Source organism: Schistocerca nitens, chromosome 8 (genome assembly GCF_023898315.1).
Source record: "Schistocerca nitens isolate TAMUIC-IGC-003100 chromosome 8, iqSchNite1.1, whole genome shotgun sequence".
NCBI lineage: Eukaryota > Metazoa > Arthropoda > Insecta > Orthoptera > Acrididae > Schistocerca > Schistocerca nitens.
In genome coordinates, this window is record NC_064621.1 from 550,215,873 (window position 1) to 550,238,489 (window position 22,617).

Consider the following 22,617-nt stretch of genomic DNA (forward strand, 5'->3'; position numbering starts at 1 on the left):
TAAACATGATGAATAAAGAAGTGGAATGCTATTAACGTTTATTTTGTTTAAAAAGCCTTGAGAATTTTCACATAAAAATTCGATGGCATTAGTTTTTAGTATCCCTTCATAATATACCATATTCAGACTCATTATGGAGGGAGGGATGGATACAGTGCCTATGTTGTCATGTCTGGACTCGTGAATTTTAACGTCCCAACGCTGAGGAAGAAGGGAACAATATCGTCTTCGATTTATATCCCGTCTAACACGTGTCCCTGTTTTTTTATTAGGCCCAGTTTTTGAGATTATAAGTTTGGAGGCTTTCGTCGCCGTTGTCACTGCAGTTAAAATCTTCTTTGTTGTTTGGCCACGTCGTATTTCTTCAGACAGTCGACATTTCGACCTCTGTTGTGGGATCTTCTTTACGATCTTGTGCTATCGACTCTAGATTCGGCCCAATCTACGGTGGACACCACAAAATCCTGAAGAAGATCTCAGCACAGAGGTCGAAACGTCGATTGTGTGAAGAAATCTGACTTGGCCTAAAAACCCAGAAGATTTTAACTTCGGTTGTTGAGAGCTTTGCCTGTATTAGCGTTACTATTTTCAAAGTTTGAAGTTCTTTGTCAAAAACCACTTTTGGTACTTAAATAGATTCATAGCATCCTTTGCTGATAGTTTTAAAGATTTTTGTATGTTTCCATACTTTTTTTAGTGTAATAAAACTTTTGTTTTGTTTTCAAGTTCTTTTTCCATTCATTTAAACGGTTACCCCACTTTACCCCATGGGTGGTGCAAAACTACGTGTTTTGCACTTAATGAGATTATTATTTTTTATGGTGAGATGGTTTATTTCAATCCGAAACTGGAGTAGTATCATGCTGCTGAGTATACAAGGTGATTCAGCTGCACCTGTCGATGTTTTTTGCCACCAACACTACATCTGTATCAGGAACGGTACCAAGATAGGCGATAGCCACGTAATCGATGTAAGTTCCCCCTCAGAGCTTTGGGCAACTGTTAGCAAAAGGAATGGTATCGTAAAAAATACAAGCGAGCATTGGCCACGAGTTACACGATATTTTTGGACCAAGGTATACCTTACTTCTGTCATACTTACCGAACTGTCTTCAATATTTCTTTATGTAATTAGCGGTGTAATCATACAGGTTTTTGATGTCCTTGTAAGTTTATTCCTTTTATAATACTTAATCTTCCTTACTTACGGCACATTTATCCAAGAATATTTCTTTGTGTAATTAGTGGTGCCGTCGTATAGATTTTGGATGTGTTTGTAAGTTTATTCTATTTGTAGCCCGTAACCTTTCGTAAATGGTACAGAAACGTTGCCTTATAAAGCGTGTGCCACCATCGGAAACTACGAAATTAACAGGAGATATAAAAATAAGAAGAGTGGACGTAAAAAATTTGTGGTTACTAACCCAATGAAAAGAATAATGTATGACTTAACCGCATTCATGTGCTAAAGTAGTTTCGTAAATAAAATTTTTACAATACATCTAAGATGTCTTCGTATACTTCAACAGTTATCCTGAGACTTTTTGACAATGTGCTTCACATCTTCAGAGCGAACTGGCGAACAACACTTTTCTGTCATGTGGGGTACATAAAACGACATTGACAAGAGCAGCTGAATCGCTTTGTATAACAGATCTGAGTAACCTTGATTTACAAAATTGTTGATCACTGCATATAATTTATATGAATTAAAAGTTAAGGTAGCTGGTTCTGGCTCACTTGCTCTATTACCACTGTTCACACGTCGGCTATAGCCTATGTAGGACACAGTGGCCGATGTGCAGTGACCAATTTCTGTTCAAAGCGCTGGGCGAGTTCATTTGTTTGTTCGGAAGGGAAGGCCGACGTTACCCACTTTCAGCCAGTCAGTGAAGCACTGTGATGACAGAATCGAGGCGCACGCCCTGCAATCTTCCTGAAACGATTTTACAGAAGCTATTCAGTAAAACAAAAAAAAAAAAAAAAGATTTCCTTATAACTTCATATGTCATTTTCATGATTATGTGCCCATCATGTCGTTAATGGGCATAGTTATTATGATATTTACTTGGAAGTGAGACACCTGCGAAATTCGAAAAAGTTCGCAATGAAAAATAGAGGTCGCTATGATTTTGTATCTGGTGCATATTGCAGAGTATGAAATTTAGCTAACTTGGGTGGAGGTCTCTATCTTCCATCAATCTTGAGAAAATTGGTCTGACATAGCACACTCATTTGCGATGGTGCTGCACTGGCAGTAAAGGCAGAATGAAATATCCACAACATTTTCTTCATATTTCATGAGCAGTTTGAGATACTGAGATACTGAGATACTGAAATGATATTTTGGCTAATGATAGCATGCTATTTTAGAATTCTTTGCAACTGAAGCTGCACAACAGGTTAGTGAGGTGAGACTGTGTAAAATCTGCTGCGTTTTGGCAAAAGCAGCAAAAATTTTAATACCGCAACCAGAGAAATGTATAGGCTTTACTCAAAATTCGCCGCTCATGACGCTTCTCTGAAAGTTACAAGTGGTTAACAAGCCGGGCGAAAATCGCTGATTCTGGGCGAAATTCTTTTTAAATATTAACCAAAGCAGAGGTGACAGATCTTTTAGAATGATCACCATGCAAGAGTTGGCATGGAGGGGCTCCATGTAATATTTACAAGAACTTGAGCAGAGGTTTCGGTTTAGAATGGCACTTCCCCTCCAGCGCTCGGCATTTCGCCTACAGCGCCTGCCTGTAACCCCCACCACTACCGCTCTCCCCACGCGCGCCCTGCCGTCTGCGCATCTGTCGGCCGCGGTACTGCCGCCGCCCGTGACTCACCGGCTGCTGCTGCTGGTCAGACTTGGGCACGTAGATGACGGACGCGAAGCTGTCCTCCGAGTCGACGCTGGTGTCGCTCTGCAGGCTGGAGTCTTTGGACGAGTCGGAGCCGTCCTCCCTGGAGTGCCGCCGCTCGCCCGGCCGGCTGGACGCCTCGCAGCAGTTGCTGTTGTTCACGCCGCCCATCTGTGGCACAAGCCGAGGTTTCTTGTAAATACGCCACGCAGAAGTTTCGGGATGTTCGAAAGTTGTTGTGTAAACAGTGTATAAGCAGTGTATAAGGAAGCAATACACACAATTTGTTGTCTGACGCAATGCTTAGATACAGGAAACGAGTGTCCATAGAAAACCCAATTCACCATTATGCTCTAGCAGGGCTGAACTATACAAGATGGCACAGTTAAAAGTAGGCTGCCTACCCTTTCAAAGCGAACGCAAATTTCGACTTCTGAAACAGAGTAGACAGCTACAACAATGGACAGCTTTATGTAATAATCGACTGTTAGCATCCTTCTGTCACCATTTCAGTTTATTTCATCAGTGAAGATAGACGTTTATCTTTGCGTTCTATGAAAGGACTTTCTCGATAGAAGAAAGAATTGAAATTGTGGAAGCATATGTGAAAACAGGTTCGATTAAGGTAACTTTGCGAAATTTTAGCTCTTCGCTAAGGAACGAACTGTCAGCAAACATTTATGCCCACCACATTCGCCGGATCTAATAAAATTCTATTTTTTGTTGCGGAGACACTTGAACAGCAAAGTCTATGAGACAAATCCACACATAATATAAGAACTGAAAGACAAGGTTACCCGTGAAGTTGCCTCCATCGATATTTGAACATTACGCCGGGTGTATCTGAATATGTTTAGAGGTGCACAATGTAGTAGTACATGTCGCTATAAAGCATAGCAAAACCTCTCACTTTCCTTTTACTAGACCGATGAGAGATGTGTGTGTGAAAAAAGTGCCATTAATTAGTAATAGCGTAAAGAGCATCTACTGTACCCACGTTTATTGGTATTTATATGCAGATACGAGCAAGAGAAGGAGCGGGCACAGCGCAGAAAGCGACGACGGATGTGTAATTTGAACTGGCCAGTAAGCACTTTGCAGTCGTGCTTTGTGGGTGCTGTGGAGTCCAAGGAAGAAAGGGACCTGTAGACGGTGGTCAAGTACTAAAGAAAAATGAACTTTGTTATATGGACTCTAGGTCAGGTTATCTCGAGTTAAGTACGAACTTATGATCTTATGATTTGGGTCAAACATTGAAGTATCACCTATGAACATCTTGTCTGAAAACTTTTGTTAGTTATCAGTTGTTGTGAGTTGAAAACTTATTGGAATAAAGATGAATAACGGAAACCGTGTTTCTGATTTCGTTCGAGTTGTTTAAACGTAACCCTCGCCCCTTTGCAATCGGAAAAGAGGTCAGTTGTCAAATACGTGGCACTGTATAGCAGGACGACAACATCAAGAAAAGACAAGACAGCGACCGGGTAGTTCGGAAAAGGAGGTACGGTAATTGTTATTACAGCGGACGAGTAAAGACTTGGCATCTCGCAATATATCGATCACTTAAAATCAACCCACAACAATAAAAACACCTCATGTGGCATCCTAAATGGCGGATGCCGACGAGACGAAGTAAAATAAGAGAGTTTTAACAAGAAATTAAAATTAAAATTTTACGAAAAACAGGAAGATGTACGTCGTTGTCTAGGGCGACGGAAATAAACAAGCCATCAAGAAGTGTATCGTAAGCATATTCGCTGTAACGGTACAAACGACAGCATCTTTATTCAAACTAAAGGCATTATGACTTTAATTAAACACAAAGCATTTAGACTGTCGCAATCTTTAACAAAAAGAGCACTAGTTGGCCATAGCAACCAGGTCAACGGCGAATATTATTCACATGTTGGCGTACAGTGTCGGCGTTTAAATCATGAGAAGATACAACTACAGAGAAGATTTTCGGGGAGCGGCCACGACGACGACGGGAGCTATGACGGCTTCAGACGGCAAGACACCATTTCTTGGCAGTCGGTGGCAGCGCAGCTGACTACGGCAGCAGCTACACAGCGATTGTCCGAGACTGCGCTACACACGCGACGGCATCGCCAGGGTGCTACAGCAGCTGGTGCAGAAAACGCACGGCCTCTTTCCTTCTCCATCCTTCCCTAATCCGAGATTGTGCTCCGTCGCTAATGATCTCGTTGTCGAAGGGACGATAACACTAATCTCCTCCTCCTCTAGTTATCAATAAATCCTTGCCATCTAGACTGATTAGTAATTTAATTACGTATTCTAAATCGTTCCTTAGACTTTTCAAATTGTCTTATAAATCGTTTATATACACTTCTGGGCATTAAAATTGCTACACCACGAAGACGACGTGCTACAGACGCGAAATTTAACCGACAGGAAGAAGATGCTGTGATATGCAAATGATTAGCTTTTCAGAGCATTCACACAAGATTGGCGCCGGTGGCGACACCTACAACGTGCTGACATGAGGAAAGTTTCCAACCGATTTCTCATACACAAACAGCAGTTGACCGGCGTTGCCTGGTGAAACGTTGTTGTGATGCCTCGTGTAAGGAGGAAAAATGCGTGCCATCACGTTTCCGACTTTGATAAAGGTCGGATTGTAGCCCATCGCGATTGCGGTTTATCGTATCGCGACATTGCTGCTCGCGTTGGTCGAGATTTAATGACTGTTAGCAGAATATGGAATCGGTGGGTTCAGGAGGGTAATACGGAACGCCGTGCTGGATCCCAACGGCCTCGTATCACAATCAGTCGAGATGACAGGCATCTTATCCGCATGGCTGTAACGGATCGTGCAGCCACGTCTCGATCCCTGAGTCAACAGATGGGGACGTTTTCAAGACAGCAACCAACTGCACGAACAGTTCGACGACGTTTGCAGCAGCATGGACTATTTGCTCGGAGACCATAGTTGCGGTTACCCTTGCCGCTGCATCATAGACAGGAGCGCCTGCGATGGTGTACTCAACGACGAACCTGGGTGCACGAATGGCAAAACGTCATATTTTCGCATGAATCCAGGTTCTGTTTACAGCATCATGATGGTCGCATCTGTGTTTGGCGATATTGCAGTGAACGCAAATTGGAAGCGTGTATTCGTCATCGCCATACTGGGTATCACCCGGCGTGATGGTATCGGGTGCCATTGGTTACACGTCTCGGTCACCTCTTGTTCGCATTGACGGCACTTTGAACAGTGGACGTTACAGTTCCGATGTGTTACGACCCGTGGCTCTTCCCTTCATTCGATCCCTTCGAAACCGTACATTTCAGCAGGATAATGCCAGACGGCATGTTGCAGGTCCTGTACGGCCCTTTCTGGACACATGAAATGTTCGACTGCTGCCCTGGCCAGCACATTCTCCAGATCTCTCACCAATTGAAAACGTCTGGTCAATGATAGCCGAGCAACTGGCTCGTCATAATACGCCAGTCACTACTCTTGATGAACTGCGGTATCGTGTTGAAGCTGCATGTGCAGCTGTACCTGTACACGCCATCCAAGCTCTGTTTGACTCAATGCCCAGGCTTATCAAGGCTGTTGTTACGGCCAGAGGTGGTTGTTCTGGGTACTGATTTCTCAGGATCTATTCACCCAAATTGCGTGAAAATGTAATCACATGTCAGTTCTAGTATAATATACTCGTCCAATGAATATCCGTTTATCATCTGTTCTTGGTGTAGCAATTGTAATGGACAGTAGTGTAGATTAAGAAAGCAGAGAGGCTGTAATATTCTCTTGGAGAACAGATGTAAACTCGGTTTCCACTGGATGACTTCCCGACTGCTACTACAAACAGTGGCCATTCTGACAGGAAATCACGAATCCAGTAGCGTAGCTGAGATGATTGTCCATATGCTCGTAATCTGATAAGAAACCGCTTGTGAGAACGGTGTCAAAATCTAGAAATATGGAATCAACTTGAGATATGCCGTACGTAGCACTCATTTCTTCGTGAGAATAAAAAGCCAGTTGCGTTTCAGATGAACGATATTAGCTGAATTCGTTACTGGAAACAACAAGTTTACACGCATCTGTACCAGGCCACCTTATCAAATGTGAAATACTGCTAGATGCCTTCCTATGCACGTGGACGCCTACCTTCTTCGAGTCCGGGGGCGGCGTGCGAGGCGACAGCGCGTCGAAGGAAGAGCCGGAGGCGGGCGTGGGGGAGGGTGGCGGCTGCTGCTGCCGCTGGGCCGCCCCCGCCGCGCCGCCCGCCCCCGGTGAGGACGCCGCCCCCGGCGCGGCCCCCGCCGCCCCCGCCGCCGCCCCCGCGGCCGCTTCGCCGCCCTTCCAGCCTTGCAGGATCCGCACGAAGCCGTTCTTGAAGGACGACCCGGCCACCTGGAAAAGGCACAACTCTAGCTGGTTCGGCTGCGTCTCAGGACACGATTCTCTTAAAATACAGATGGAGTCATCATTTATAATAAGGTTGTTGGAAACTATAAGGCACAGGATATGTTCCATTCGATCCGACCTAAAAAGAAATATTCAGCAAAATGCTTCTGGATTTGTTAACAGGTTGTTTTATCCATATCTACACAACTGTACGAAGACAAGATGCTGTTTTATATGGTAACCATAAATCTCAAATTGTTCTTCACCGATTTACTTCAGATTTTGGTACTATGCTCTAATAGACCGTTGGATGCACATACGCTATATTTTTTAAAAATATCTATAATATATAAATATATGTATAATATTAAACAGAGGAGTATTATTAGCTAAAATCTCGAAAAATTCTATGTAATTCAGACTTTTGCATGATATTCAAATAAACACTCACATGGCCATATATATATATATATATATATATATATATATATATATATATATATATATATATATGGGTAAATGTTAGTTGCAACAATCTCAGAAAGTTCTTGACTGTTCTTCAAATTTTTATACAATACTTACAGGCTTCACATTTGTTATGGAGGGTGTTACGGTATAAGAGCAGATATTGTGATCATTGGTACCTTAGTGTGTACTCACTTCAGTGTGTTAGTTGTTTTAACTCTGTTTATAAACAATCTTCCTGAAAACATGTCACATAACTTACTACTTGATATTACCTGCATGGTTGTAACTGCACCACTAAGTGGACTGTGCATTTCAGTGTAGACTAATTGCTCCATACAGCCATACTTCAACACCTGACCTGCTGCCCAGGGGAAAATAAGCATTAAGGCCAGCTCTTGCTACATGGGGTTGGAGGCACTAACCAATCTAAAAACATACTACTACTAATAGCTACAGTTATTAGTCTGTAAATGAAGTAAACACTGGTGTAATGTTATTCAGTACACTGTCCCAGTCACCAATTAATATAATAAAAATATTTGCACTTATACCCCTAACAAACTGAGTGTACAAAACAGATTTATGTGTGTCTGTCTAAGGTATTCTCTCAAACCCCTGGATCGATTTCAACCAAATTTGACACAGTAACAACAGACTTCACTTATACCAGCACTGTGAGATTTATAACTTCCTAACTCCAATAGGAGTAGAGAGATGGGAAAAAATGTGGGTTTTCCAGCCCCTGAGCTATGGACTGCTCTGTATGACAAGCATGTTGTGTAGGAGCAGTATCAGCCTGCAAGATCAACCTGCTTTGCCGAGTAACCTACATGATGGGGACAAGAAACAGGTTTATGTGCCTCCACATGTAGGCTGCCCTGCATTACAGCTGTATTGGCTTGAAGTTATATTGGCCTGCTTTAGCGACCTGATTTGCATGATGGCCAGTGTGTGAGCAGCAAATAAATGATTTTCAAGCTCCTAATATGTAGCCTGTCCACTCTGACAGATATGTTGTGCGAATGGTACTGGCCTGCTTCATTGAACTCTATTGCAGGGATTACACATGCCAATGAGCATGACTAGGGACGGGTTAAGATGGACAGAGGAGCAGATGGACAGAGCGGAATGAGGAGAAGTAGAGAGAGAGAGAAGGAAGGGATGATGCATGAGGGTGGTGGAAAATGTGGAAGGGTAGTGGGCTGGTAGAAAAGGAAGAGTGGGAGGCAGAAATGGGAAGATAGATGGGGAGTAAGATGTGGTCAGGGGGGGGGGGAGATATGGTTAGAAAGAGGGGCTGGAGGAGATAAAGAGACTGAGAGAATGGGAAGGAGGAGATAGGCAAATAGAAGTGGGAGGATGAGTTGGATAGACAAAAGGAGGAAGAGGCCAAGAAGTGAGGAGGTATTTGGAGCAATATATGCGTCCAATGCATAAGCAAGAGAAGCCTCAGGAAAAAGGCTAGTATTTTATATATTTAACATTTTTGGATTCCCCGGTTTTAAGGTATTAATATAAGCTTTTTTATTTTCCCTTCTGTAACATCTAAAGATTGTCACTGTAGGTTGAAACCAATTGTGGTTGTGTAATAAAGAGTGATTCTGTTAAAAATAAACAAAATTTTGTAATGAATCAATCAACGATCTTGTTAAACAGAACGTCGTTTTTTTCAAAGACGTGGGTATGTTGGAAAGTTTCTGAGAAAATACGGTGCATCTGTAAAGTAAACCACATACAAGATGATAATGCGACTAGTTCTAGAATACTGTTCCAGTGTTTGGATTACTTATCAAATAAACATGACAACCAGGATTGAGCAAAACCTGGATATTTAAAAAACCAACCCAATGGGTTAAACTGCATTTTTGTTGGTTTAATCGTTTTCTTGTTTTTCATACTGTTAGCGAAACAGTTCAATTTAAATTATAATGAATAATTCACCCAAAACACTAACACGTTCTTACAACTAAGTTGTCAGTGGAAAAACTGATAAATTAAATAGGCAAAAATAGCATTGGTAGTAAAAGTCATCGATCTGAGTCACCTGTGAAACCGGGACTTCTAGTATTTTCCAGATTTGTCAATTTTTTTCGTGACACATTTGTGTGCACAACAGATCTACTTAACCACACAGATTTTTCCGCGATTTCCCTGTATCGCTCCAGACAAATACTGGGACGATTCCTTTGAAAACGACAGGGCGATTTCCTTACCCATCCTTTTATAATCCGAGCTTATGCCGCGTCTCTGATGACCGTACTGTCGACAGTACACTAAATTATAATCTACCGTCCTTGCTTCACATACGTCTTATTGGTGGTTTCAACACAGTCCTTGCTAGTTCCCATTTCCTTTGAAGTCAAAGAAATGGACTGTTGCGGGTCGTAGGCCAGCGACTATCGTTTGCCAATACCAGTGGTTAGAGGAAGGAAGGAAGATTAGGGCTTAACGTACCATCGACATCGAGGTCATTAGAGAGGGAGCAAAAGCTCGGATTGATTAAAGGACAGAGAAAAAAATTGGCCGTTCCCTTTCAAAGGAACCAGCCCGGCATTCGCCTGTAGCGATTTAGGGAACTCACGGAGAATCTAAATCAGAATGGCCGGACGCGGGTTTGAACCGCCGTCCTCCCGTATCCGAGTCCAGTGCACTAACCACTCCGCCACCTCTCTCGGTCCTTGGTTTAAGGATGGCACGGCTGCGTCTGTATTTTCAGGGAACATGGAGCGACTGTTGAGCCATACGACGCCTGAAGATGATGCGTAATGGCGAAACACGGCATTTGCTGAAGTGTTGAAGAGTGTTACGTCGTTCGGAAGTAATTTTTCGGTGGCACTGATGTGCTTATTCTGTAATAATGTGACGTTAATTATCATTCACGTAAAGGACAGGTGTAACGAAACAATTCCCGATGGAAAACATTTTTTGGTTCATATTTGACATTTTAACCTACATCTCAATGTAATTTCGGAATATTAATGCAATAATGATCTCTATGGTCAAGTGGTGGAAGCAATTAACTTTTACGTAATAGTAGATTCCGCAGTGCCCGCGTTATTGAGAGGTGCGATGCAATGCTACTTCGGACGTGCATAGTGCACGTGCACGGAAGAAAAGTTAATCGTTTGTGAAAAGCCTGGTAAATATTCCAGCCGAGGGTTTTCGCGGTTTGTGCATGAAATAAAAGCTTCTCGGATTTCTTGTCACCTCAATTCGCAGAGTGTTTTGACATTTTGGATGGCATAGCCGGCACTTCAACAGATGGGAACGGAAGACTGTGTACCTTCTGAAACGCAGGGGAGACACTGCGAACTGGAGCCGCAAGAAACCTGACATTATTTAATTCCATGCCTTGTAAATGTGTATACAACAAGCCATTAAAAATGCAGCACGATGAAGGGTACCAATAACGACACTTTTCGTATTGTACACTACTGGCCATTAAAATTGCTACACCAAGAATAAATGCAGATGATAAACGGGTATTCATTGGACAAATGTATTATACTAGAACTGACATGTGACTACATTTTCACGCAGTTTGGGTGCATAGATCCTGAGAAATCAGTACACAGAACAACCACCTCTGGCCGCAGTAACGGTCTTGATACGCCTGGGCATTGAGTCAAACAGAGCTTGGATGGCGTGTACAGGTACAGCTGCCCATGCAGCTTCAACACGATACCACAGTTCATCAAGAGTAGTGACTGGCGTATTGTGACGAGCCAGTTGCTCGGCCACCATTGACCAGACGTTTTCAGTTGGTGAGAGATCTGGAGACTGTGCTGGCCAGGGCAGCAGCTGAACATTTTCTGTATCCAGAAAGGGCCGTACAGGACCTGCAACATGCGGTCGTGCATTATCCTGCTGAAATGTAGGGTTTCGGAGAGATCGAATGAAGGGTAGAGCCACGGGTCGTAACACATCTGAAATGTAACGTACACTGTTCAAAGTGTCGTCAATGCGTCAAGAGGTGCCCGGCATCCCATACCATCACGTCGGGTGATACGCCAGTATGGCGATGACGAATACACGCTTCCCATGTGCGTTCACCGCCATGTCGCCAAACACGGATGCGACCATCATGATGCTGTAAACAGAACCTGGATTCATGCGAAAATATGACGATTTGCCCGTGGTGCACCCAGGTTCGTCGTTGAGTACACCATCGCAGGCGCTCCTGTCTATGATGCAGCGTCAAGGGTAACCGCAACCATGGTCTCAGAGCTGATAGTCTATGCTGCTGCAAGCGTCGTCGAACTGTTCGTGCACATGGTTGTTGTCTTGAAAACGTCCCCATCTGTTAACTCAGGGATCGAGACGTGGCTGCACGATCCGTTACAGCCATGCGGATAAGATGCATGTCATCTCGACTGATAGTGATACGAGGCCGTTGGGATCCAACACGGCGTTCCGTATTACCCTCCTGAACCCACCGATTCCATATTCTGCTAACAGTCATTGGATCTCGACCAACGCAAGCAGCATTGTCGCGATACGATAAACCGCAATCGCGATAGGCTACAATCCGACCTTTATCAAAGTCGGAATCGTGGTGGTACGCATTTCTCCTCCTTACACGAGGCATCACAACAACATTTCAGCAGGTACGCTGGTCAACTGCTGCTTGTGTATGAGAAATCGGTTGGATCCTTTCCTCATGTCAGCACGTTGTAGGTGCCACCACCGGCGCCAATCTTGTGTGAAAAGCTAATCATTTGCATATCACAGGATCTTTTTCCTGTCGGTTAAATTACGCTTCTGTAGCACGTCATCTTCATGGTGTATGAATTTTAATGGCCAGTGGTGTACATTCAAATGCGATTTCTGAATGATGAACCAACTGCGTGATCTACCTTTACGCACACAAAATGGTGGCGTCATTCTGACTACTTAATGCGGTTGCCCTGAAATGCTAAACGTTTGCGTTCCCGTCATGTAAGTGTAATTCATGCCAGTTTGGCGACTTTTATATCCCGACTTTACAGTGCTGCAATTTTTTAATGGCTGTATTGTATTTTGCGAACACATTGGTAATAGTACTTATTTACTTTTCGTGTTTTCACCTCCTTTCATCTTTTACGTTACTGGATTTAGTGACGCGACAGATACACTGATAAGCCACAACATTATGATGACTGCCCATCGCGACGTTGGATGCTGCCTGGTGGGGTTGAGGACAAGTGACGCGGTACCAGAAGTACACTACTGCCCATTAAAATTGCTACACCACGAAGATGACGTGCTACAGACGCGAAATTTAACCGACAGGAAGAAAATGCTGTGATATGCAAATGATTAGCTTTTCAGAACATTCATACAAGGTTGGCGCTTGTGTCGACACCTACAACGTGCTGACATGAGAAAAGTTTCCAACGGATTTCTCATACACAAACGGCAGTTGACCGGCGTTGCCTGGTGAAACGTTGTTGTGATGCCTTGTGTAACGAGGAGAAATGCGTACCATCACGTTTCCGACTTTGATAAAGTTCGAAATGTAGCCTATCGCGATTGCGGTTTATCATATCGCGACATTGCTGCTCGCGTTGGTCGAGATTTAATGACTGTTAGCAGAATATGGAATCGGTGGGTTCAGGACGGTAATACGGAACGCCGTGCTGGATCCCAACGGCCTCGTATCACTAGCAGCCGAGATGACAGGCATCTTATCCGCATGGCTGTAACGGATCGTGCAGCCACGTCTCGATCCCTGAGTCAGCAGATGGGGACGTTTGCAAGACAAAAACCATCTGCAAGAACAGTTCGACTACGTTTGCAGCAGCTTGGACTATCAGCTCGGAGACCATAGCTGCGGTTACCCTTGACGCTGCATCACAGAAAGGAGCACCTGCAATGGTGTACTCAACGACGAACCTGGGTGAAGAAATGGCAAAATGTCATTTTTTCGGAATCCAGGTTCAGTTTACAGCATCATGATGGTCGCATCCGTGTTTGGCGATATTGCAGTGAACGCACATTGGAAGCGGGTATTCGTCATCGCCATACTGGCGCATCACCCGGCGTGGTGGTATGGGGTGCCATTGGTTACACGTCTCGGTCACCTGTTGTTCGTATTGACGGCACTTTGAACAGTGTACGTTACATTTCAGATGTGTTACGACCCGTGGCTCTACCCTTCATCCGATCCCCGCGAAACCCTACATTTCAGCAGGATAATGCACGACCGCATGTTGCAGGTCCTGTACGGGCCTTTCTGGATACAGAAAATGTTCTACTGCTGCCCTGGCCAGCACATTTTCCAGATCTCTCACCAACTGAAAACGTCTGGTCAATGGTGGCCGAGCAACTGCCTCGTCACAATACGCGTCACTACTCTTGATGAACTTGTGGTATCGTGTTGAATCTGCATGGGCAGCTGTACCTGTACACGTCATCCAATCTCTGTTTGACTCAATGCCCAGACGTATCATGGCCGTTATTACGGCCAGAGGTGGTTGTTCTAGGTACTGATTTCTCAGGATCTATGCACTCAAATTGCGTGAAAATGTAATCACATGGCCGGCCGAAGTGGCCGTGCGGTTAAAGGCGCTGCAGTCTGGAACCGCAAGGCCGCTACGGTCGCAGGTTCGAATCCTGCCTCGGGCATGGATGTTTGTGATGTCCTTAAGTTAGTTAGGTTTAACTAGTTCTAAGTTCTAGGGGACTAATGACCTCAGCAGTTGAGTCCCATAGTGCTCAGAGCCATTTTTTTTTGTAATCACATGTCAGTTCTAGTATAATATATTTGTCCAATGAATACCCGTTTATCATCTGCATCGCTTCTTGTTGTAGCAATTTTAATGGCCAGTAGTGTATGTAAGCGGAGCAGACACGGACTGGGGATCACCCCTGCGAAGATATGGGCTGCAACTGGCGAAATCCATTGAGATAAGCGACTTTGACAAAGGGCAGATTATTATTACCCAGGTCCTGTGAACGGTTTCTCGAAAGCGGTGAGGCTGGTAGAATATTCACGTGCTACTGTCGTGAGCATCTACGGAAGGAGGCAGAAGGACATTGAAATTATCACTAGGCGCTAAATGGCTGGATGTCCACTCCTCCTCACAGAACGTTGGGTTCGGAGTCTTGCGTGCTGTGTAAAATAGAACAGATACTGATTTGTGGCATTTCTGCCGAAAGAGCACAAATGATTCGGAGCACACCGTTCATCGTGCTTAGTTAAACTTGGAGCTCCGCAGCAGACTACCCCTACGTGTTCTCGTGTTGACACCGATGTCGTCAGTTGCGATGGCGGCGGGCAGAGGACCGTCGGAATTCGACGTCGATCAATGCAAACGTATCGGCTCTTCGGGTGAATCACATTTTTCCTACACTAGGTCGATGGTCGTCTCAGTAAACGCCATCATCGAGTTGAACGCGTGCTCCAAACGTGCAGCGTTCCAACGGACGAATGTTGGTGGTAGCTGTATTATGCTATGGGAACATTTTCCTGCGCTTGCATGAGACCTGTGGTGGTACTCGAAGACACGCTGACAGCTGCGAACCACCTGCAGCCCTTCATGCTTGATGTCTTCCTTACGGCGATGTCATCTTTTAGCAGTATAACTGTCCGTGTCTCGGAGCCAGAACTGTGCTGCAGTGTTTTGAGGAACATTGTAGTGAACTCACATTGATACCTCGGCGACCAAATTCTCCTGATCTAAATCCTATGGAACCCATCTGGGTCGTTATCTGGCGCTATCACCGCGTTCGCAAATCAGCGGCCTCTTAATTACCGGAATTACAGGAACTGTGCGTAGACATCTAATGCCCCATACCTCCACAATTCTACCAACAAACTGTCCGATCCGTGACACGCAGGATCAGTGATGTATTTTGTTCCAAAGACGGACAAACAAGCTATTAAGCACGTGGTCCTAATGTATTAGCTCACCAGCGTGTATCGAATTGTATTGTTTCGTAGTAAGACATGAAACAATGCAACAATTTCGTTAATCCCCTCTTTTACGAATGGACATATCAAGTTTACCACTACATTTTTGGCGATATACTCCATAAGATAAAAGATGAATTGGAAGACCTGGAAAACGATGGAAGGACCAGGTGTAGCTGCAACAGGCTGTGGGAAAGCATGACGGAAGAAGAAGAAGAAGAAAGAGAAGAAGAAGGAGAAGACTTCTTTCCTTAAAAGAGCTGTACACAAATGCTCTTTCCGGTCATAACGACCCAACTGCTATTTTAGGGTATAATACTCGTAAATTATTAGAAATGATTATACTTTTACATTTAGGTTCTGTAGCCTATTTTACGGCTACACTTTTGCCAGGATTATACGGCTTCGAAAGTACTTCCAACCACTTTTCCCATAGCACTTTTACAGGTGCTAACTTGTCATCTACCCTCCGTGTTCTTCGATCAGACTTGTCATCGAAGCGTAATACACATGAGCTGCAATAAAATCGTTTCTGTGACATTACGTCAGGAAGTTGGCTTTATCCGTTTCTGGATCCCATAGACTTATTGTTGATTCATAATACCATGTATCTTTATTCTGTGATCTGGAGATACATCTGCATGCACCAACCAATAATAACAAATCAATATATGTTTCAAGCCCAAGTTGATCTAATTCTTCACAGCCGTCACCATTATTTATTTTTACCCTAGATATTAACCATTTCTATCGCAATAATATGATTTTATATCACTTGCTCTAGATGTAGTATATGTTGTTGGACCAGCTCTGTTTTATAATGTTTTCACTGGATGCTTATTCTAGTCTGTAGAAAAGATTCTAAGACCCATATGATATTTTTGTCTTTTGACTGAATCATTTGCACCTTTCCCTGTAAGGTATGTCTTCTGATTTAAATGTAGGATGAATACTCAGTCGTGTGATATTCTTCTTCAGAAATATTCTTCTCATTGTCAATACGTTTATTAATTCTACAAACTGTCAATCTGAAACAAATAATTTCGTCATGATAGCCGCATGAAACAGTTGAAACGTTATTGGAGCGCTAATGTTTTCATAATTTGAACATAATAAACGACGCGGATTGTTGTGTAATTTCACACATTCCAGCAAGAAGCAAGCAAAGACTTGATTGTTATAAAAAGAACTATTGCGCGTGTATCTCAGACACGTAGAAATGAAATTCCACTAAAGATTTCGTAGATGTGAATTTTTAAATACCCAGGTAACATAGACCCGATAGACACAAGTGTAACAAATTAAGCTGTAACAAGAGGGAGAAAACCTATTTTTTTCGCTTGATTCATAAGCTATGGAGAATGCACATAAAACAGTCATTAAGTTTCAATCGCTAGCGTTTAAACATAGAAACGTTATGGAAGAACAAACTGCTTTCCAGGTCAAATTGAACCGAAAATAGCTTCAAAAAATATCCATTATTATTAACAACTTTATTCTCTTGTATACAGTGTTTTCCCTTTATATCTTATTTTGTAATAATAAAAAATCAATGTGACTTACAAGTATACGGAAAAGCAGCGCAGTAAAATATCGATAGCCGATTGTCTGACAATAGGCTCTGTGACCAGAGAATGTGCACAGAGACATGTTTATTGTTAGTAGACATAGCTTGCTGATACGATACAAGTGACCTAAAAACTTGCTGTTTTCTGTATAATATTCTGCACCTTAGTGACTGAGGAAGCAGTAAAAGTGCAAGAGTGAGCAAAGTATGAGTTTCATGTGCTGGAAATGCTGTATTTTGCAAGTTCGAACGTGAAGGTCTATTACAGTGTGTGCTTCCATCCAAAGGATGGAAACAAACGTAGAAATATTACAGTCGCCAAACCGATTACACTCACATCAAAAGAAATGTTATGAATATACTTGAATATTTATGGACACATTACGCTGTCGAGTCTTAGCCTAGCTGCAGGTAAGGTTGGAAGACATCGTTCAACCCGCACAGCTAAGTGGCTCTTAAATTTCCAACTGTTAGATACCTCTCCCTCGGCAAAAAAATTTAAGAAAGGTTCCATTTTTAAAAATTACTCCTTTTTTTACGTTTTGTAATAGATTTCTTTAACAGTAACTGAATTGCATATTCGCGTACTGGTATTTGGTCCCAGAATCAACCTATAACATAGCCTTAAATTTCCGTTTCAGTAATTCTCCATAATTTTATATCAAAATACAAAAATTTCTTGTACCTACAATGATATATTTTGTCTCAATTTTTGCTTTGGTGCGAATGTACAAACATCACATCTCTCGTGTTTTTTTTGCTACACAAGCATTTTGGTTTCCGTTGTTTTTGCTCTTAGCCGGCCGGTGTGGCCATGCGGTTCTAAGCGCTTCAGTTTGGAACCGCGTGACCACTACGGTCGCAGGTTCGAATCCTGCCTCGGGCATGGATGTGTGTGATGTCATTAGGTTAGTTAGGTTTAAGTAGTTCTAAGTTCTAGGGGACTGATGACCTCAGAAGTTAAGTCCCATAGTGCTCAGAGCCATTTGAACGATTTTTTTTGCTCTTATTTGTCTTAGTACGTGTTGTTTCCCGTTTTTTGGCGGACGCGCTCTGCGGGTGTGTGTGTGTGTTTATTTTAAAAACACTGTCAGTGGAAATTACGTACCGCTGTGGTGCAGTTTATGAAATACGTGCTAGCTATAGTGTCCTCCATTCAGAAGTTTCAGATCTGCTCCGTCATTTCTCATTGGTGAAATGTTCAAATGGTGTGGGTAGTTTGAAAATAACAGACGGTGATGGAAACTTTAATTTCTGAAACTTGGAGTACTGCAGCTTCCTAAGGTAGTGGATGAATTTACTTGCTACGTAAGTTATTTGTGGACTTCATTATTGTTTATGTGAGTTTATGTCGCGTAAATATTTCCGGGTTGTTCGTATATTTGTCTCACACACTCATGGTGACCGAGCTTTCTACAGCAACTGCGTCACAGAGATAAGTTTTTCCACCTCCACAGAAATTCGGGTTACTTTGTTATGAATCCAAGGCGAATATCATGGCTCCTTTGAAATTCAGTGACTTCATTGCATACAGTCTTGCAGCTACTGGATTTTATAGGGACGATCAATTACAATTTGAAGTAACTTGTTTAGACTGGTTTAGTTAGTTGTTCCCAGAAAAGTGAAATTATCTTCGATGCAATTCAGATAAGCCCTAAAGAAGAAAGGAAAGAATTAAGATTAGGATTTCAATTCCCGGTGATTAGACATTGAGCGAAAACTCGGATTGAGGAAGGATGATGAAGGAAATCGACTGTACTCTTTTAAAAAGAATTATCCCAAAATTTACCTTATGCCTTAAAAAGTTCAAAAATGGCTCTGAGCACTATTGGACTTAACATCTGAGGTCATAAGTCCCCTAGAACTTAGAACTACTTAAACCTAACTAACCTAAGGACACCACACACATCCATGCCCGAGGCAGGATTCGAACCTGCGACCGTAGCGGTCGCGCGGTTCCAGACTGAAGCGCCTAGAACCGCTCGGCCACACCGGCCGGACGATGCCTTAAAAGGAATAACGTGCCTAATAGGCGACAGGCATGCATTTTATTTTGTTAGATTTACAATACTGTTTGAACTATTGGCGGGAATGCCTCTGTAGTTTCACAAAAATTTTTTGACAGTGTTGTGATGTGAGTCATTGTTAATGACAGTTAGACGAGAAGGAATAGTTGTTTTCTGAAATATCAGTGTGTCTCTGAAACACATATTTCGTGTGAAGCAAGTACTGTAGCGCATCTATTAGACAGATACTAGCATTTTTGTAATATATTACACTGGTGGAAAAATGGAACAGGTTCTATCTACGTCACGAAAAAGAGAACGAATCGAAATATTGATAGGGAATGATCAAAATTTGGGATGTGGTAGGAAGCAGTTGGAGAGGAAATTGATGTAGAGGATTTATTTTCTGGCGATTCCGACTGTGAGCCTGCATTTTATGCTGAAAAAAGCAACCTCCAGGTTTTCCTCCGATGAACAAGACATATGTAAATTTTCCTGCACGAGTGACCAACGGCACTACCGTTCTTTTTGTTTACAAACGGAAAACAGATGTGAAAATTACCGAACTATCAGTTTAATAAGTCACAGCTGCAAAATACTAACGCGAATTCTTTACAGACGAATGGAAAAACTGGTAGAAGCGGACCTCGGGGAAGATCAGTTTGGATTCCGTAGAAATGTTGGAACACGTGAGGCAATACTAACCTTACGACTTATCTTAGAAGAAAGATTAAGAAAAGGCAAACCTACGTTTCTAGCATTTGTAGACTTAGAGAAAGCTTTTGACAACGTTAACTGGAATACTCTCTTTCAAATTCTGAAGGTGGCAGGAGTAAAATACAAGGAGCGAAAGGCTATTTACAATTTGTACAGAAAGCAGATGGCAGTTATAAGAGTCGAGGGGCATGAAAGGGAAGCAGTGGTTGGGAAGGGAGTGAGACAGGGTTGTAGCCTCTCCCCGATGTTATTCAATCTGTATATTGAGCAAGCAGTAAAGGAAACAAAAGAAAAATTCGGAGTAGGTATTAAAATTCATGGAGAAGAAGTAAAAACTTTGAGGTTCGCCGATGACATTGTAATTCTGTCAGAGACAGCAAAGGACTTGGAAGAGCAGTTGAACGGAATGGACAGTGTCTTGAAAGGAGGATATAAGATGAACATCAACAAAAGCAAAACGAGGATAATGGAATGTAGTCAAATTAAATCGGGTGATGCTGAGGGGATTAGATTAGGAAATGAGACACTTAAAGTAGTAAAGGAGTTTTGCTATTTAGGGAGTAAAATAACTGATGATGGTCGAAGTAGAGAGGATATAAAATGTAGACTGGCAATGGCAAGGAAATCGTTTCTGAAGAAGAGAAATTTGTTAACATCGAGTATAGATTTAAGTGTCAGGAAGTCGTTTCTGAAAGTATTTGTATGGAGTGTAGCCATGTATGGAAGTGAAACATGGACGATAACCAGTTTGGACAAGAAGAGAATAGAAGCTTTCGAAATGTGGTGCTACAGAAGAATGCTGAAGATAAGGTGGGTAGATCACGTAACTAATGAGGAGGTACTGAATAGGATTGGGGAGAAGAGAAGTTTGTGGCACAACTTGACTAGAAGAAGGGATCGGTTGGTAGGACATGTTTTGAGGCATCAAGGGATCACAAATTTAGTATTGGAGGGCAGCGTGGAGGGTAAAAATCGTAGAGGGAGACCAAGAGATGAATACACTAAGCAGATTCAGAAGGATGTAGGTTGCAGTAGGTACTGGGAGATGAAGAAGCTTGCACAGGATAGAGTAGCATGGAGAGCTGCATCAAACCAGTCTCAGGACTGAAGACCACAACAACACAACGGAAAAATGCAATTTTTTTGGAGGGGGGGGGGGGGGGAATCGAAAGAAGAACCAAAGTTGGGTGGATATATCGTGGTAAAATAATCCGGAGAATACTGGGTCTGACAAGGGCCGTTAAAAAATTTGGGTGACATCCTACAACAGACGGTCTTTGGTGTCTGATGATGAAACGAAATGCTCGTATGGCACTGATGGTCGGGAGTCCCCACTTGGGGAAGTTCGGCCGCCACGTTGCAAGTCTTTTCAGTTGACGCCGCACTGGTTCAAATGGCTCTGAGCACTATGGGACTTAACTTCTAAGGTCATCAGGCCCCTAGAAATTAGAACTACTTAAACCTAACTAACCTAAGGACATCACACACATCCATGCCCAAGGCAGGATTCGAAACTGCGACCGTAGCGGTCGCGCGGTTCCAGACTGTAGCGCCTAGAACCGCTCGGCCACATCGGCCGGCACGCCGCACTGGGCGACTCTCGTGTCGATGATGACGAAATGTTGAGAAAGATAACACAACACCCAGCTGAGCATAGTGCTTTGCAACTCCTATGTAAGTAAGAGACGGAACTGACCAAATAGACAAAATGAGTCACGGTCGATGTATGACAGATATGGTCGTAAGTTCCTATGGGACCAAACTACTGAGGTCATGGGTCCTTAGGCTTACACTCTACTTAATCTAACTTAAACTAACTTATGCTAAGGACCACACACACACCCATTCCCGAGGGAGGACTCGAACCTCAGACGGGGGAGCCGCGCGAACCATGGCAAGGTGCCCAAGACCGCGCGGCTGGCTACACCGCTCGGCAATGAAATATACCCTCTGATTCAGTAGCTAGTTGAAAGTAGTGGCGACTATGGTCGAAAGCCATCAGCATCTTACGGACTATGAAATTATCAAGCAGTTAAAACATATTTTGGAAACAAATCTGTAGTAACTGTGATTATTACGACTGTCATTAATTATGGGTAATTTAATTGTTAGTGTGAGTGACGGTGTGGAAGCGAAGTATTAAATAAATGAATATTGCTTTGTCTGTTAACTGTGTGTACGTTTGTGTGAGAACTGTGTACTGAGGGAGTGAATCATACACAGGGGAAATCGTAAAGTGCAACTAGCCAGTTTCTGGGATGAGAAAAGACGATACATTTTACGATTTAACGATGGAGCTATTTTGATATTTGTGGGGTTTCTAATTTTGTTTATTTATTAAATTGTTCACAAAAGCTATTAAGTTTTGACTGGTCAAATCTAAAAGACGTGGATGGCGCGGTATAATACTAATATCGGATTGCTTTGATGAGGACAGTACGCTATCGTGAATTTTTTGGGCTGAAGAACTGCTTTGTGAAGTCTAAAAGTGGACTTCAGATCTCAGCCGTGATCATGTTCGGATGTGGATAAAAGGAACTCTGAATAGAAGTGAAACTTATACCGAATAATGATTAAAACTTGACCGTGAAGTGCCGCAAAGTGGACGAGAATGTGTGCAAAAGACGAGCACGTTAAATTCCGATTTTAATATGTAAATTGTGACTCTTGAATATCGAAAATCCGCGTGTCGTGTTAACACAAGGAGTGACTGTAAACTGAACTTTCGTAGTGGT

The 22,617-nt window shown here is 42.9% G+C and overlaps 1 protein-coding gene across 1 annotated transcript in view; it reads right to left on the bottom strand.

The window, feature by feature from the left end:
* Positions 1-22,617, bottom strand: part of LOC126199671 (uncharacterized) — a 181,766-nt gene that overhangs the window by 39,198 nt on the left and 119,951 nt on the right. Inside the window, exons 11-13 of the mRNA XM_049936598.1 lie at positions 7,159-7,236; positions 6,979-7,074; positions 2,835-3,020 (exon numbers count right to left, since the gene is read on the bottom strand). Of these exons, the coding sequence (XP_049792555.1) occupies positions 2,835-3,020; positions 6,979-7,074; positions 7,159-7,236 (360 nt within the window). The remainder of the gene's footprint in view (positions 1-2,834; positions 3,021-6,978; positions 7,075-7,158; positions 7,237-22,617) is intronic.